General features: G+C 42.1%; 1 protein-coding gene across 1 annotated transcript; it reads right to left on the bottom strand.

The window, feature by feature from the left end:
- Positions 1-4,980: 4,980 nt before the first annotated feature.
- On the bottom strand, positions 4,981-18,829 carry PPP1R27 (protein phosphatase 1 regulatory subunit 27). The gene is made up of 3 exons (XM_083145560.1): positions 18,332-18,829; positions 16,643-16,793; positions 4,981-5,703 (listed from the first exon to the last, which is right to left on the bottom strand). The coding sequence occupies exons 1-3, from the start codon at positions 18,498-18,500 to the stop codon at positions 5,580-5,582; spliced, it is 444 nt and encodes a 147-aa protein (XP_083001686.1). The 5' UTR covers positions 18,501-18,829; the 3' UTR covers positions 4,981-5,579.
- Between the last annotated feature and the right edge of the window lie 46 nt (positions 18,830-18,875).

Genomic DNA, 18,875 nt, shown 5'->3' with positions numbered 1-18,875 from the left:
TTTGGATGTGAGAGTGGGAGAGAAGGCTAAAATGCGGCCATCGCGATGCTCCGCCCACCGGAAGTCTCCGAACTCACATATTTTACCATATATTTTAAGAGATGTGAACCAACTTCACTTTGGGAGGGATTTATAGATTATTTATATTCAATGTTATGCCAAGTTTTTGTCTCCCTGTATTGTTCCTTTGTACGGCGCTGCGAAACACTTGTGGCGCCTTATAAATAAAATTATAATAATAATATCAATTATTTCACCCCAACACTTAAATGACAAATTTATATGTGTTTCCGCCATACCTCGTTGTATGAAAACAGAATTCTATTGTAGGATCCTTGTTGAATACGAGCTAAGGAGACTTCTGGTCTAAAATATCTTGACTACGTATTTGTTTTGTTTTAAGCCATGATTATATTGTCATGAATAGTAGCACTGGAAGTGCCAACTATGCCTAGATGTCACTATACCCAGCTGATTACTGATCCTTCGCTTATACAAAATATATGCAAATAAGATATATCTGCTGTTATAACATATTTATATTTGTATAGAGATATAGAGTTGACTTGTTCCAGTGAACTGTTGAAATAGATTTTATTCCTGTATGGTATATTACATGCTCTGTTGAATAAAAGTGTTTGATAAAAAAAAGATGTGAACCAACTTGCTCTGTACTTATTATTTACATGTTACCATAGAATATCTCAAAATTATTCCACATGTCCAGCAACAGAAATGAAAATGAAACATGGGGACAGATGCAGCGTGGGAAGCCAATCGGCTGTATATTGTATGCTACGGCTTCCCATACACAATGCGAGTGGACTGTCCTAAATGTACTCCTAAATTGCTACTAACCATTGTCATCGGTTCAGGCTTGCAGCAGTCTATAGTTGGTGCAAATGATACACCTGATTCCATCCACCTCTATATAACCTGCAACCCTCACTTAGCTTTGGTCCTGATTCACACCTGAACACACGGCTGTGGTTTCGCACAATGGCCTTTATTCAGATCTGATTGCAGTACCAATTTGTTTGGAAAATGGGCAAAACCATGTGCACTGCAGGTGGGGCAGATGTAACATGTGCAGAGAGAGTTAGATTTGTTTGAGTTATTTTGTTTCTGTGCAGGGTAAATACTGGTGGCATTATTTTTACACTGCAATTTAGATTTCAGTTTCAACACACCCCACCCAAATTTAACTCTCTCTGCCCATGTTACATCTGCCCCAGCTGCAGTGCACATGGTTTTGCTCATTTTCCAAACAAATTTGTACTGCAATCAGTTCTGAATAAGGGCCATTGGGTGATTATTGATACACTGCGCATGGGAGGCCATCCTGCGACCGAGTCCTGAAACTTTTTCTAAACGCACAGCAGTTTCAAGTTGATTGACCGTAAGTAGTGTGTGGGGGGAAGAAACCGGACATTTTGTGGGAGTGTTAGAAAACTCAGGCGTGTCTCGAAAAAAGGCTGGGAGTGTCAAGGAAAACACTAGGCGCGACTGAGCATTTTAGGGGAGGGTGTGTGACATCATCTCCAGGCCGGATATGCCTTTATCCATCGCACTGCCGAGTAAGTATTGGGTTACGCCGCGCCTGCGGTGAGTTGTGACCAGTGTAAAATCATTTGATCGTTTGCCTCTTACGTTGGGTTTTGGACATTTTCCTCTGGATGTGAATGGATTTGTAGCTGTACACATCCAAAACACACAGTGTACACATTGATTCACAAGGCGGGATTTCACTCTAGCAAGGCGGTGGCTTAAATGAATGCTGGCCGTTGTGAATTCACAACTGTGCGTTCCATTCAGAATCAGGCCCTTTGTCCTTTACACTGGGTTCCAGAACATGCGCAGCGTGAAAAAAAAAAACCATATGTTGTTTTTCACAAATGGCTATATGAATAACCCTTGATGTAGCATATCTCGGTGTGTAAAAATAAGATACTGTAAAAATCTGTATAAGAGAAAGAGCTATCGGTATTGTAGTGCGCTAATGTCGATTCCATGTAAGTGTATCGATTAATGGTGACTTTATACACAGAAATATGCAAGCTGATGTGTTTGAAATCAGCCTTGATGGCAGAAAAGGGCCCTTATTCTGGTTCACTCGCAAATGGACAAAACCATGTGCACTGCAGGTGGGGCAGATGTAACATGTGCAGAGATATTTAGATTTGGGTGAGTTATTTTGTTTCTGTGCAGGGAAAATACTGGCTGCTTTATTTTTACACCGCAATTTAGATTTCACTTTTGAAGTAAAACCCCACCCAAATCTAACTCTCTCTGCACATGTTACATCTGACCTCCCTTCCTGCAGTGCACATGGTTTTGTCCATTTGAGAAGGAATTTGCCTTTGCGAGTGAACCAGAGTAAGGGCCAATATTCTGATTGATATTGGTAAGATCACTGGTAGATGCAGTTGTCAAATTACAGTTATTGTTTTTAGTGTGTACCATAATTATCTTCCGATGTATTAATAGTCCAGATTGAAGCCAGGTCTTGTCCAATATGAGCACCTTTGCATATAACCATTTTGGACACTGGTTGTTTTGTGTGTTTAATGGAGCGATCGGCCTGTCTGGCAAGCTCAGCACATTGGAGTATGACTCAAGACAAATGCTTACACTCAATACCCCTTTCACACTGCACTTGTTAAACGGTATATTGCCGTTTTTTTTCCATTTTAAAACGTTTAAGGCTGCAGTGGGAAAGCACCCGAGTTAATTTACCGGTTAAAGATATCCGGTATTTCAAAAAGTTTAAAAAGCAGAGTCCTACACGTTTCAGAGCCGTTTTTTATGCAGTGAGAATGGCTCTGAAACGGTATTTAGTAAAAACAACAGATTACAGACCTGTGATAGGCTGTCTCCTGCATTCTGGCTTGAAACGTGTTCAGGGGATTAAACGGGGTGACTGATGTAAATGGTACTTAAACGTTATTTAAAACGGTAATCTACTGCAATGTGAAGGCTCAGACCCGTTTTAAATACAGTTTCAAAATACAGTTTTTTAAAACATTTAGACAGTGTGAAAGCGGTATCAGCTAACAAACAATACAGCTAACAAATCAAATATTAAAAATGTTGTTAATTGAACATAATATTTTGCATGCTACAATACACCTTTTCAAACTGCATCAACATGAACCCTAGTAATCCTAGGGTTCATGTTGATGCAGTTTGAAAAGCCCTTTAAACACAATTCTGCACATCTAGAATCTGCTTTGAATTTTGCACACCCCCAGAGATTGTATGTAGAATGTATTATAAAGATAGTCTGGGCACAGTTCAGGGACACAGAAACATAAATGATTATTTTTGGACTTTATTTACTTTTCTCTTTTTGTTTTTCACTTTTTATTTATTTCTGTTTGGTCTTTAGCAGTCACTTTTTTTATATACCAGTAAGAATGATGGCTAGGACAGTAGGAGGATACAGGGTGGACAATGACTATTTGCATAGCTTCTCACAATAATTAGACTTTTAAAAGTTATTAAAAAAACTTTTCTGGAAAAAATTCAGTAGAATTGACTATACTATTGTATCAATATATTTTAGATAAAAGAAAAGTAAAATCTTGCAAATGTTCTATGGTATAAAAGAAAATATTGTACACTCCACTGCAGTCTCATCTAAAGTTGGACAGGCCACTTTTCTTTGTATGATGTACAGTATGAATTCCTCTGCTGTGCATGGTTTTAGCGTATGGTTGACTTGTGTACCCTAATGCCTAGATATAAATTCAGGGATGGGCAGTGATGGCCATGTATAAACTGAGTACAGAAAGGGTATGTAGAAGCAACATAATTAGATGTGGAAAAAGTACACATTCCTTTTACAGGTGCTACAAAGCTACGTGATGTTCTTAATAAACCTGTTTAATTTCGTATATAAGAGGAAAAAGGGGTGGAGCCTCAAGGAAAAGTGGCGGAGTCTTATGGAAGCAGCAGCACTATTTAAATGCTTATAGACCACTCCAGCTGGAGTTATTTCATTTATTAGCTATGTTACATAAAGTCACTGCCTTCTACAGTATATGCATATTTGTCATTTTCTGGCATTAGACCATACTTGCCTATTTGTGAAAACTAGTTTCAATTAGATTATAGTTGGTAATAGCATTTTGCACAGTGCCCCCTTGAGGGGGCGTGTCATGCTCCACCCCAGATTGTGAAAAGAGATTGTGAACGCGACACCTAGAAGCATGGGTGTGTACCGTTACATCTAAGAGGAATTTTGTTAAATGACTTATATACAAATGTAGATGATCCCCAAAGCAGTTAGTAAGATATACTATACTTGGTAAAGTGCTGGGAAATGGTGCTTATGATTCAATGTAAATGTATCTATCTCTCATTCCTTTGTTCCAAAAAAATGTAACCGTGTAATGTGGGCTAGGTGAAATGATGGAGATTGTTAGACTAATGAGGGAGAGAGGGAGATTGCAGGGAGCCTCCTGCAGAATGTAGGATACTAGGTAACTATGCATTAGACTACTGCAGGGACAGTATGGACATATGGATATTGGTATTTCATTACATTTATATGGAATATGTTTTGCATGTATGTTTGATGTGCATGTATGTATGTATGTATGTATGTATGATGTTTATGAATCCACATCCTTATCTATCCCTGATTATATGTTTACTGACTAGTACCCCTGACGTACACAGGTGGGGAATAGCGCGCCAACAGTCAGGATTCCAAAAGTCATTAGTCCGAGTGCTGGGACTCAGACACTGGGGCGAGCGCAACGAAGCCCCTATTCAACCAAGCCCCTATTCTAGTCTCCCTCTATGGAGGTCATGGACCCTTACGAGCGAGACTAGCCCTGTCAAGTCAGGATCCTGACTGTCTGGGTTCTAACAGTAGGGATTCTAGGGTCAGCGTAATGACTGTCGGAATCCCGACTGCTGGGATGTCATCCGGCATCCGGCGTACGCAAGGTACAAATGTTACTGTTTTCCAGTTGGACACATCTTGGGATACTTAGCATACAGAATGTTTTTCTGTTGCATGTTGGGTTCTGCGAACATTACATTCACAAATGCATCCAAGTGTAAAACCGGCAGACTATGCACACATTGATTACAATGCTGTAGTTAGATGACAGACTGCTAGACTAGTTATCGTGCACACCATTGTGTAGGTACATCACAAAACACCTTAGTACACACATACAATGCCATATGCATACAACAATGTCAGATATTAGCTTTCCTTGTTGAGTAATTGTCCAGCACTTGTAGGCAGGGCCCATTGTTACCAGTACACAGTCACAATATGGTCACCCTACTTCCACTGTGAATTTACACATGCTTTTCACTTTGTGTGTTTTATATATATTATCAAAGAACCAGTATAAATATACTTTGTTGCTCTGTCACCATCTTGTCCTTTACAGTGTGTGATGAACTGAAGCATAACATAAAAAACTCCTCAGGTAAAAGTTAGGTTGAATAGAGGAGAACTCATGGAGAAACCTCTGTACTCAACGTTCCATCACAAGGGAGTAGCACATTTCCGAAAATTCCAACCCTGCTCCACTGGCAATCAGCCCAAGGGTCCGTCAATCACCCTCCTTTGTAGAGAAGATCTGCACTAACTCCTCGCAGTCTGAGTCTATTAGTTCACATGGCTTTTCCCCTTCACTGTTCACAACATCTTTCTGTGCTCCAAGAGAAAGGAGGTATCTGTGTAGAGAGAGAGAAACTGGTGTAGTCAGTTATATTAAGGTACACAAGTAAATGTTACCCAATCATCTCCCATAAGGTTTTACAAATATGTTATTTAAATGAGTATGTAAATCATTTTATGAATTATTTTAAGCCTCGCATCCAAATGTATATTTTTGTATACTATATTTTTTAGGTTGGACTGTAGGGCCAAAATGTACTAAGGAAACAGAGTGGGGTAATCTACTGCACAGGATTAAAGTATTCACATTTGCTGGTACAAGTTATGACCCCCTATTGTTGAAATATCAGAAAACCATATTACTTAGGGGTGTGCTACCACTGACACAAATATATTATATTATCGCTGAAGGTGCTTGCAATTTGCCCTATATTACTGATAATATTGGAACAATCATCAGTCTTTGCCTGATTATATTGCTACAAGCAAATACTGTAGAAGCCAAGGGCTTCACACCATACGGGCATTGCATTTAAGCACTACCTAATAGTCCCACAGCAACATCATCGACACAACGTGTCGACATATCAGTACTAACAACTTAATTGACAATAGACACACAGTTTCTTAATAAAGTGCAAACAGTACACCTATATGGCAACAAACAGTTGCAACAAATGTAACAAGAGGAAGTTTTCCCACATTTGAAGCTGTTACTGGTTTGTCAAGATGCTACGTTGTACAATTATAATATTAAAGAGACCTATCTCAGACACACAAGTAGTCCCCACACGTGCTGTTTTTAAACACGCACTACTTTTCACTTTGTTTGTCATTTGTGTTTATTTTATATTTCGCAGTTTTAGAACAATCAATTAAAAGTTAAATTTTATTGGCATCAATTAATTCTTTTTGGTGCACCACACCAAGACACACTTTCTCTTTCTTCATATATTCCAAAATGTACTAAGATGGGAGTTCTATTTCACATGGGAGTTGCTATGGGCAACCAATCAGAATCTACTTCGTATTTATGAAGCACCTTCTAGAAGCAACATCCCATGTGAAATAGAACTACCATCTTAGTAAATGTCCTCCAAGGAGTGGTCACATGATGGCCAAAGTGAAATAAGATACTGAAAATAAAGTAAGTATATCTGATTCATAATAGAAATATTGCAATAATAATTCAAAATATTAATGGAATATTTATAAATGTATGTATCATCACACTCCTATGTAGCTTCCATCCTTTTGCAGAAAAATACTACAAAGGGGCATATGTATCAAATCTTGGTGAGAGAGAGAGAGAGGGTGAAATGTAATAACTTAGGGGGTTATTTTGGTTCACTCTTTCTGACAAATTCCTTCTTAGATGGACAAAACCATGTGCACTGCAGGTGGGGCAGATGTAACATGTGCAGAGAGAATTAGAATTGGGTGAGTTATTTTGTTTCTGTGCAGGCAAAATACTGACTGCTTTATTTTTACACTGCGAAATAGATCTCACTTTGAAGTAAAACCCCACCCAAATCTAAGTATATCTGCACATGTTACATCTGGCCCACCTGCAGTGCACATGGTTTTGTCCATCTAAGAAGGAAATTGTCAGAAAGAGTGAACCAAAATAACCCCCTTAGTATGATAAATTCAGAAAGTGAGAGATTTGGTAAGACATCTCCAGTTTTTTAAAGCGGCAATCATATACACTGCAAAACCAGTTTGATTTTGCAGTGTAAATGATTGCCACTTTAAAAAAAACTGGAGATGTCTTACCAAATCTCTCACTTTCTGAATCTCTCATCCTATTAAATCTCACCCTTTAGTCACTCTTGATTCCAACTGTCGTAGTGCGGCAGATGTATTAAGCCTGGCGAAGAGATAAACTGGAGATAAAGTGGAAGGAGATAACACACCAGCCAATCAGCTGTGTTTGAAATATGACAGGAGTTTATTGGCTGGCGTGTTATCTCCTTCAACTTTACCTCCAGTTTATCTCTTCTCTAGGCTTCATACATCTGCCCCAATGTGTCTGACAGTTGTAATATTGACCGGATTCAGTATGAAATCCCGGCGGTCGGGATTCCGGCGTTCAAAATCCCGATGCTGAAATCCCGACAAGGGGGGGATGTGGATCCCCCCCCCCCCCCCTTGTGGGCTTGCTGCGCTCGCCACGCTAATTTATTCTCCCTCCAGGGGTGTCGTGGACACCCACGGAGGGAGAAACTGTCGGGATTTCGGTGGTCGGGATTCTGAATGCCGGGATCCCGACTGCCGGAATTTAAACTGCATCCCTATTGTCCTTTTGCAATGTTAATTTGATAGTGGATTGTTGAAAACAGCCGCAAATTGGCAAAAACAGCTGCAGAATCAGGCTGTTTTCGACAATGCAGATTCCATTTTTTTGTATCTGCATTTTCGAAAAGTTGTATCTTCATAGGAGTCCCGGTCAAAACTGGTCAGGATTAAATACCGATTGACGATATTTCCGACAGTTTAAAAATGTATGTAAATTGAACTTAAATTTCTCTGTTATTCATGGTCAGGACACATACATTCCATCAGTTCTGAATATGTGCAGGGATACATATTTATTTCTGAGCAAACAAAGCAGCTGCATACAAGCCCCAACTTGAGTAAAACTGTGAGGTTGGCGTTGTACTGCATCTGGGGGTGTGGGGAAGGGGGGTTGGTACTGGGTAGGGCTGGAGGCTTGTCCACAAAATATTCGCATCATGCACCTTCCCCATCACACAATGCATGATTTGCTATTATTATTTTGATACGATCAGGGTGTTTATCTTGACTTTTAACATATATATCTATATTTAAAAAGTACATCTGTGATAAGCTAATGAAAAACAAAAAAACATTAGAATTCCCTTACAGCACTAAACAAGTTGTTTACATCTGGTGTTATTTGCTGCCTGTAAGGGAAGATATGGTAATGTTTCTAAACCTAGTGTTGGTAGTCGGTACACAGTCACCAGTAGAGGGTGCTAAGGAACTTATGGAGAACGTTTAATAATGTATCGTTTACATGGAGATGGATTAGAAAAAGGAGGGGAATAGCCCTAGGCATTTTGAGAACTATAAACATGTGCACTGCCCATTCATTAGAGACTGGACTCCAGGAAAGTGATGCAGGGAAGAGAGGGCCAAACACATGATTTCTTGGAAACTCCTGCAGCGCATGACAGTGTTCTGCCACAGATCAACATTATTGGGTTTCCACTACTGCTGTAAATACAAATTGCTACTGTTGAACGTGATGAACTGGGGCAAGTTAAAAAGATGCTTTAGAGGTTGTTAACAACTCACAAGTAAAGATATGCCACCCAATAACAACTAAAAATGGCTACACACCCAGGGCTGCCATGATGGGGGGGGGGGGGGGGGGGGGGGTACTAATTACCCGGGCCCCCTCCATCCCTAACAGCAGGCTCAGCATGAGCGTCTCACTGACAGCGTGAGAGCCAATCAGAGGCCTGCCAATCATTTGACACGTTTTTAAAAAATTCTAATACCTTGCCGTCCCGCTGATCACCACCCGCTGCTGCTCACCACCCACTGCTCACCACACTGATCCTCACTGCCCATTGCAGCTCCCCATTTACATGTGATAAATTGCATGCAATTTTATCACATGTAAAAAATGGCATATCAAGTGCCACATTGTATGTGAGCCTCCCGGGGAGCTGCCGGGAGGGGCTCACAGGAGATTTGGGGCTGACTTGTCCTTAGGACAAGTCAGCCCCTTGTATGGGGGCCTTAAGAACTGATCCACACTCTAGATCATATGGAGCTTGTGGTAGTGTGTTCTGCCCATGCTGCCTTTTACTGCGCATACCTAGGAAATCAATAGCTGTATCTAGCATCAAGTTAAACAGGTCACACACACAACGTAATCCACATGCGAGTAGTCTCACTGCACAAATTAGGATTCAGGCTCTTCACCAATGCAGGAAACTTTACTGACAAACCATCATCAATTAGCAATAAACCGGTGCCCTCCGTGCAGTCAGGACCGTGGTCCTGCTGTATACTAGTGATCTTGGAGGCACTTGAAAATAAGGACACACCAGGCCACTTGGTTAAAGCCAATCACCGCCCACTCCCCAGAGGTTGGACATGCAGAAAGGTGTGTGCTAGCGGTGCGGTAGCGCTGGCACACACCTCGGAATCAGACTGGATACATCGCAGGTTCAATCTGTAGGGTCCTACCCGATGCGCACAGGACCACATTCATCTGGTTGGATGAGATGTCAAACGCATCCGATTTGGGCTGATTTTTCGGCCTGATCTGTCGAAATCGGGTGAAATCGTCCAAAATCGGATAAGTGTATGGAGGCCTTTAAACAGTGAATCCTTGACAGGACCTTCACGTACATATGCTGGCTCTTGGCTCCAGGGAGTAGAGCAGGAAGCCATTCCTCACTCCAAACACCAGTGATATCCGAGATGTGTGTAGGTTAAATCACATGCGGTTAAACCATTAAATTGTATGCAGTTAAATTACCATTTATGGTTTGCCCCAGTGTATAAAAGTGCATCTGGATGTAAAATTATTCTGCTTCCCTTTATTATTTTCTTTAGTGTAGTGGTCTTTACTGGATATTTACTTATCTACAGGCATCTTCTTTTCATGATCTGCCCTAATCGATTGGGAGAAAACTTGTTTCTGCTATCATAAAAACAAGGAACGTGCTGGTTGGACTACCAATGAACATTATAGAACTGCTTCCCTGCTGGAGTAGAGATGCAAAGAAAGGAAGGAAGATATTATCCAGGTATTTTTCAGTATTTTCATAAATTATTAATTTTCATTTTTATGCAGCTTTCAGCACATTTTTGTTTAACCCCTTGAGTGGTTGGTTTTGCTGAGATTCAGCCAATCAGCGTGCGCCGTGCGGCCGGTGTTTTCAAAACAGAAGTGCTTCCCGCGCCGCCGCATAGCGCTAGTGATTTCTTATTCACTGAAGGGACTCCCCACCGCCGCCAGCTTTATACTCAGCGCCGCAGGAGGTACCCGCGCGGCAAGGACACCACTGCAGGGCTGGCTCCTGTCAGACCCCCCTGCCCGCTCCCCAGACGGCGCAACAGGTACCCCAGTTGCCGACGGTAGTAGCACTGTCTATTCATAATGCCCACACCAGTTGCTGACAGTAGTAACACTGCCTACATAATGCCCACACCAGTTGCTGACAGTAGTAACACTGCCCTATACATAATGCCCACACCAGTTGGCGACTGTAGTAGCACTGCCTATACATAATGCCCACACCAGTTGCCGACAATAACAAATGCTGCCGGTGCCGCTGTCTTTCATGCAGTGTGAAAGGCGCAGCGGCAGCCACAGAGGACAGCAGGGGTTGCAGAGCAGGAAGTGCTCTCCTGCCCAGCACCTCCCTGAACTGCATCCTCTGCTGAGTGGGTAGCGACGGCCTTGCTTACAAACTACATTTTTTTATCCTGTAAATAAGCCTGAGAAAAGATGGAACATCATAACAGTGATGTCAGCACCAGCGGCTGTGTACGTCCGGAGAGAGCAAAACTTGAATTCATCCTTCAGGGGCCATCTATATGTCGCTGGCACACACAACACTTGAATTCCCCTCATAGAGGTAAGGTGCAGTATTAGCCTTTTCTTATATAGGATTATCCCAGCACCTACATTTACCTTCTAATATCGTACTATTATTGTGTGTTTTTGTGTCAATTCTGTTTGTTTTATCTTATTGCAACAGTCTATACCATTACACTAAAACACCTGCCATCCAACCCTCCACCCCACCATCTCTGATAGCCCCACTTCGCTCACCACCTTTGACCTCCATTGTTCCATGCCCCTCTCACTTCTCTCCTACAGTTATTTTTATTTATTTTTATTGCATTAATAATATTCATTATTCCTTACCCCCACCTTCTCTTTTTTTGTGAACATTTTTCCCTTCCACTCACTTGCCTGCCCACATTGCACAGTTGGGTGATACATTTTCTATACACCATCTTTTAGTCGCATCTGTTCCTTCACCTCTCAGCAGTTAGTTACTCATGTCTGCACACAGCTCATCATTGACAAAGATACTGTAGTATCCTGGCTCCAGTGCAACCCCTTTCTAGACATCGACCCTCAGGCCATCAAGGGGCCTTTTACCGTCATCCACGGCTACAAATGGGTTAGGACTTTCAATTGGCATTTTACTCTTTCCACCATTCTCAGTCCTGCAAAAGTAGGTGCAAATTGATTTTCCAGGGGGCAGTTCCAAAAGAATAGGCAATATGTACAAATAGACACATTGGGCCTGATTCAGGGATGTACACTACTGGGTCTCCTATGGCATCTGTAGCAGGAATTACTGCTGCGAGTATATGAAATGCTAGTATCAGCCTTTCCCCTGGTGTACTACAGTAGCCTGCATCTGAATGTGTAAGGACTGAGGTGCCCATCTCTGCACACTGCAATTCTGATGCTGTTCCTTTCACTGGAACCAGCCCTACGGCTGTCTGACGCTGGCCCTTCTATTGCTGAGTCTGCAGCTGCTTTCACTGACACCCAGGTGATATTGCCATAACACATCCAAGAGTCTGACCATTCCAGTCACCGCACAAAAACACCCATGATATTTCACCAGCATTTTTGATACTGTGCAACTTGATCACAACTGCGCCTTATATGCACCGGAGCTGTTTTGTTTTTTTTAAGTTTTGCATATGCATAGTTGTAAAAAAATCACTCAGCCATGTGGGCAGTGGCATTGTGTGCGACAGTATCCTGCCCAATTACTAAAATAGAATTGTTACCTGCTTTCTGATAATTATTACCATTAGTGAATACATTCTAAGTATCCAAGTAGCGTCAAAAACTCTATTACAGCAGACATACTGTCATTTTTCACAAAAACAGACAGTTTCAGTGAAACCAGTGTTTTTGCTGTCATGGACTCTTCTTTGCATGAAAAAAATCCCTGATAAGCCACAACCCTGCTGCCTGCAGTTACTTATACCCCTTTCAATTACTACAAAAAGGACAACACAGTGATTCTAGCGCCACACCCCAACCCCTTTTCTGTATTTATACCCCTTTCAGTCATACTCCAAAATCCCAGGCTTTTGCACATGAACGCGCATCAACCCGGGATTTTGGTACGTCTGAAAGGGTCAACCCGGGTGTTAAAACCCGGGTCTCCGTCCCTTCTTTTTACCTGGGTTGAGGACCCGGGATTTATGAACCGGGTTGATCCTTTCAGACATAAGAAAAACCAGGGTTTTTCTGCAAATTACCAGGTTACTGCTTCACCTGGTAATTTGCTGCTTAAAGGGTGCAGGCTGCATCTGGGGAAATGACCCAGCAGTCAAAATACTAGGTAATTCCCGGTAGTATGTCTAAAAGGGGTATAACTGTGGGTAATTAGAAACCCCCTAAATAACAACATCCTGTGCATAGTTTAATAATAATAACAGCATTTACTAAGGTATAAGTTAATTTGATTGTTGATTAATTACACGTTATTTAAAAATAGACCTTGTAAAAAACAATAATAATGCAGTTTTGGTTAAATGAGTCAGCATAAAAGCAAAAGCACAGTGGATCTGCTTGTTCTATCTTCATGGGTTTCTGGTTATTTTTAATGGTCTCTGGGCCCCATTCAGACCTGACCGCACGGCTGTCAATGTGCAGCGGCCAGCGTTCAAGTAGACGCCACCACCCTGAACTGAAATCCTGCCTTGTGAATGAATGCGTACGCCAGAGGCAGAACTTTGGGAGGCAATGGAGTCATCTGCCGCCGGGCTCCTGCTCCCCTGCCAGTTTAAATCAGTAAATTTAAAGCCGTAGATATCACTTTTGTGGCTGACTCTCCCTCCATAGACGCCACGCTCTCTTTATTTTAAACAATATACAGAACATACACACATACATACATATATTTATATAATGCTCGGTACTTGTTTCCTATCTGGGCGCCCGCTAAGTTAATTGCGCACCATGCTATTCTCCGTATAAAAATCGGATCGCATCGCATCGCATCGGATACCACAAATACACATACACGATATTGAACGATGCGATGCGATCCGATTCGATTTCCCATAGGAAACAATGTTAAATGGATCAATTTACCCAAATCAGCATAGGGAAGAATGGTAAATGGGCCAGAAACCCCAAAAAAACCCACAGAGCAGTGGAATGTCCCATCAACGTGAACCCGAAGCGTGGCGAGCGCAGCGAGCCCGCGAGGGGCGGCGGTACGCGTCCTCCAACCTTTTCATGCCCTACTATCCACTAGGGCGTGGAGTGAGAATAGAATAGTGTGGCGAGCCAACGAGCCCGAAGCGTGGCGAGCGGACGCCACGCGTCCCTTCGCGGGTGTCCATGGCGACGCGGACACCTGGGAAGCCCGCGAGGGGACGCGTATAACTGTGAAGGTATCCGCGTCCCCTCGCGGGGCTCGCTGCGCTCGCCACGCTTCGGGCTCGGTGGCTCGCTGCGCTCGCCACACTATTCTATTCCCACTCCACGCCCTAGTGGATAGTAGGGCAGGAAAAGGTCGGAGGACGCGTACCGCCGCCCCTCGCGGGCTCGCTGCGCTCGCCACGCTTCGGGTTCACGTTGATGGCGGGGTGGCGTCAACTACTTTTGGGGGGACATTTCAATGTTCAGGGGTGTTTTTGGCCCATTTACTATTGTTCCTATGATAATTTGGCTAAATTGAGCCATTTCACATTGTTTCCTATGGGAAATCGAATCGGATCGCATCGCATCGTATACCATCGTACATCATCGAGTACCAAATCCGATGCGATGCGATCCGATTTCATTACGGTGCCGTACGTAGAAAACCTGGGCGCCCAGATAGGAAACAAGTACCTAATGCTCTTTGTGGGGGGCACAAATATTTATTTTGCCTCCGGGCAACTGGGAAGAACTTACGCCACTGGCGTACGCTGTGCAGATTGGTGTGCATGGTGTGTGAATAGATGTGTATGAACACGGAGCAAGTTGCACCAGTGCGAATGAGTCCAAATCTCACTGCAAGCCGCACACCATCAAATGATTTTTACATAGGTCATTGCAGGCACCCCATAGCCATAGACTAACTCAACACCTGAGATTAAATGAAAGTCATTTTCGGGCTGGATCTGACTTCACAAACCCTCCCCTAAGCTGGCTTGGCACATCTGCGTTTTCTCCGACACGCCTAGTGTTTTTTTCTGGCACGTCTGCGTTTTTCTTAAAACTCTCACTAAACTGACAGTTACCACCCCCAGACGCTTACTTCATGTCAATCACCGTGCAAACGGCCAGCGATCCATAAAAGTTGCAAGAGTTCATCGCAGTTGGGCGTTGTGCACATGCATTGTGGCCATTTACGCATGTGCAGTTCATCGACAATCAGCCGCCATGGGAATTTGCAGCAATGCAATCAGGTCTGAATTGGGCCCAATGTAGTGATTCCCTCCATCCTAAACTTTCTACGTTCTATTCATGGCAAGTTCACGGAGAGGCCCATTTACACCTGCTGTGCCTGTTTGAACAGCTTTAAATAACATAATATTTGCATGTACACAAGTTTAGAAATTAAAATGAATTGAATTGATGGAAACTAAGCTTGGCATCTTGTATAGGTTTGGTTGCAAGAATAATGTTAATAATCCCCATACACAGCAGTCAAGTTTTTAATAGATATCACTTAGAATGGCCCTTAGTGTGTATGTTCAATGTCAATAATGATGCATGCTCTTGCGCATTGTTAATGCGCCCCCATCGTCTTTACATGCACCTGAAAGCTGACGATATAGTAAAGGATTAATTAATAGCAGATAAACCCTCATTGTGAATGTAACCCTGAAAAAGTTGAGACAGATAAGTTGCAGTCTATGACCTCACTATTTGTCGCCTCTTCTTTCATGTCAGGCATCTTCTGCTTGGTCTATAAGTCTCCGCCTCAGGGCGGTATTCAATGTTCTCCGTTAAATGTGTTTTTATCAAAATAGTTAAATTTTTCGCTATTTTTCTGTCATCGATAATTTTCACCTATTCCAAGTGGGTTTTATAGACTGTAATCTTTATAATAATCTTTCATTCTTTTCGCTCATTTTTCTCCGATAGTTTAGTTTTGTGTTACTTACCATTTATAGCTGGAACATGTCTTAAAATTTATCACCTATTCAATGTTTTCTTCACGCTGACTTTTACGTGGATATCCGTGTATTTATCGCCACTTCTTATCGATTTTTTTCCCTTGCGCAATGAAAGGCAAATAAATAACTTGCATGGTTTCAGCTATTAAAAGTAATTAATTTATTGCTTATTTTTTACCAAATAATTGAAATACTTTTTTATACTTATAACACTTATTAATATATATTTTTTATTTTTTAAGGATATTTATTTCTACATTATCTTGTATCCATGATGCTTTGTTGCATCATGTGATTTTTTTTTTTTACCCATAATTCATCTCTCTCATAAATAAATCACTGATGGGACCAATGATGACACAGTTCCAATACGAAGCTGCTTATCGCGAGCTAACCACATCAGTGACGCATGTGTCTAAAATGACACCAAACCCCGCGCAGCATGCCCATATATAGGTTTTATCGATGGCGGGAAAGCGATAAGGAAACTCCCACTGTTTGCCTCATACTGTAGGTCTTTTTACGAAAGGAGGCGTTACATGTCATACAAATTTTGAATAGCAGGAAAACTGTCAGACGCGATAAGGTTACGCGATGCGAAACAAACGAAAAGGGACAAGTATCGCCATGCGAAACTGTAACGGAGAACATTGAATATCGCTCCCAGTGTCTTTTTCTATGCATGTTAAATCAATGCTACTGGACATAAGCTGTATTCATATTGTATTGCGGACCCCAGTTGTAATGCATATAAATATTCATAATTACAAATCTCCAGGGCTTCCACAAATACATTAATTGCACCATGTAGAATACACTAGGCATCATAAGAAGTTTCATTATTGACCTCACCTGGCAATGTGAGGGTGTGCATCACTACATGCCATGTGCAAGGGAGTCCAGCCATTTTCATCCCTCTGCTCTATGTCTGCTCCATATTTCACCAGTAGCTTCACACACTCTAGATTCCCAGAGAGGACTGCTTCATGCAGAGCACCCATACCTGAAGGGTAAAAGCAGGGATCACGGGTCAGCTCATACCGCTTTTTTTTTTTGTACAAGACTATCGGAATCATTGCATTCATGTTGGGATATACTGTTGTCATATCACTTCAAAAAAGATACCTTTATAAGAGTTTAACATCTATTCCACCAGTGAGTACAGTACGCACTTATCCTGAGTCCGGTCAAATCACATGTGGTGGGCCCTGAGTGTCTGATAAAGAAACCTTTATACACCTACATCCCCGTTTTCAGCGTGAGTGGGGTACGCATTGGGATATATACCCCCTTTTTGTGTTTCAATTATGACTAATAGAGAATTCACACATTTGTATATATATATCTTCTCCTTTTCATATAATAACATCGTATGAATAATAAACGGAGATGATATCTGGTTGTGTGGAATCTAATTTACATCGCCCTTGGTCCATTTCTTCCGAAACAACCAGCAAACACAGGGATTGAGTGGTGATCCCGACTTGATCAGCTGACCAACATAGGCCTGCAGGTGGGGCAGATGTAACATGTGCAGAGAGAGTTAGATTTGGGTGAGTTATTTTGTTTCTGGGCAGGGAAAATACTGGATGCTTTATTTTAACACTACAATATAGATCTCACTTTGCAGAAAAACCCCACCCATATCTAATTCTCTCTGCACATGTTACATCTGCCCCACCTGCAGTGAACATGGTTTTGTCCATTTGATAAGGAATTTGCCTTTGCGAGAGAACCAGAATAAGGGCCATAGCCCACCATTTTTCCATACAGGGAACAGATTATTTGGACTACAGCAAAAATATCTTTCAGGAAAATCTAAGCATTTATTTCTCACTTGGTCAGCCAAAGGCAACCTAGACGTTCACTAGTTATCGCTGTAAGTAGCTGCCAGGCGATAGGCATGGAATTCTATTTCCAATTAGTTTATGGCAGTTTATAAATAAAGAGCAAAATGACTAGTTTTCAGCTTGGTCCAAGAACAACCTTCAGCTCTTAGATGCATGTAACTCTCCACATTATATGGTGGTACGTTACAGTCAATTATGTATGAAGTAATATATTTAAGTACCATCCTTGTGGAAAAAATACAACACACATCCAGCCTGTCTTATAAGAGTTTAACATCTATTCCACCAGTGAGTACGGTACGCACTTATCCTGAGTCCAAAATAGGGTGCGATTTCATGACTACAAAACCAGAACACTACCTTATTCTGCTCCTGTGACTAGAATTGTTGCAAATCAAAGGACAAATGTACATACAGTATATAGAATACGTGTTTGGATATTTCTTACCACGACTGATGGAAACATATTCTGGTAGCAGTACAAGTTGACAACAGCTAATAAACAACTGTCCTAAACAGATCAATGTCATTGGTGGAGAAGCTGGGGCAATTATGACCAAGACTGGAGATGTCCCAGGAGACAGTGAGCTGTAGTGCATAACACTTCTATATTTGTATATGGCTGTGGATGCACCATTTTCTTACCTGCTGGAAAGCGCTGACTCCTAATTGAGACAATTCATACCCTCACCTGTTAAGTAGATGGTATCCAATGTCACCTTTCGAGCCCGGATAAATCTCCCAACTTGTTCCAGGTCACCCTGACGGATATGATCCAAGAAGACAACGTCATTGGGAAAGCGAACTGTCCGTGTCGACCTCAGGCTACGTGCAGACCGACGGGCAGGGTAGTACCTCATCCTGAGGATGCCGTGATCTGGGACCGCGGAAGGTGAACTTAGCGCCAGCGCTATCTGCTAAGTGTTTCCTCTTGGGAAGAAATGGGTTTGTCTCAAAAATGGCCACAAATTGAGGTAAGTCCCTGGACCACAATTATGGTTTGTAGCCCTGTAACACAGATCCCGAATACTGATCACCAATTCCACACACACACACACACACACACACACAGAGCAGCAGCAGCACATAAACCCCCCTTTTTATAGCTCTGCCTTCCCATCTATTTAAGGGACTCTCATCTCATCGCGCTGTAAGGCAACCGACCAGTGCAGACGCCCACTGCAGTTCAAGGGAGGCTCATCTTACCAGGTCAACTGATCGTGAGAGCAGCTGCT

Source organism: Crinia signifera, chromosome 6, assembly GCF_055691185.1.
Source record: "Crinia signifera chromosome 6, ASM5569118v1, whole genome shotgun sequence".
Lineage (NCBI taxonomy): Eukaryota > Metazoa > Chordata > Amphibia > Anura > Myobatrachidae > Crinia > Crinia signifera.
The sequence above is the reverse complement of the archived record's forward strand: the minus strand, read 5'-3'. Positions and strand labels throughout refer to the sequence as shown.

Excerpts from the sequence above, each read along its gene's own strand:
- PPP1R27 (XM_083145560.1), bottom strand. The coding sequence starts at position 18,500 with ATGAGGTACTACCCTGCCCGTCGGTCTGCACGTAGCCTGAGGTCGACA. Across the intron at positions 16,794-18,331 it reads GGATACCATCTACTTAACAG|GTATGGGTGCTCTGCATGAA; the intron begins GTGAGGGTATGA and ends TTTACCCTTCAG. Across the intron at positions 5,704-16,642 it reads GCACACCCTCACATTGCCAG|ATACCTCCTTTCTCTTGGAG; the intron begins GTGAGGTCAATA and ends CTCTCTACACAG.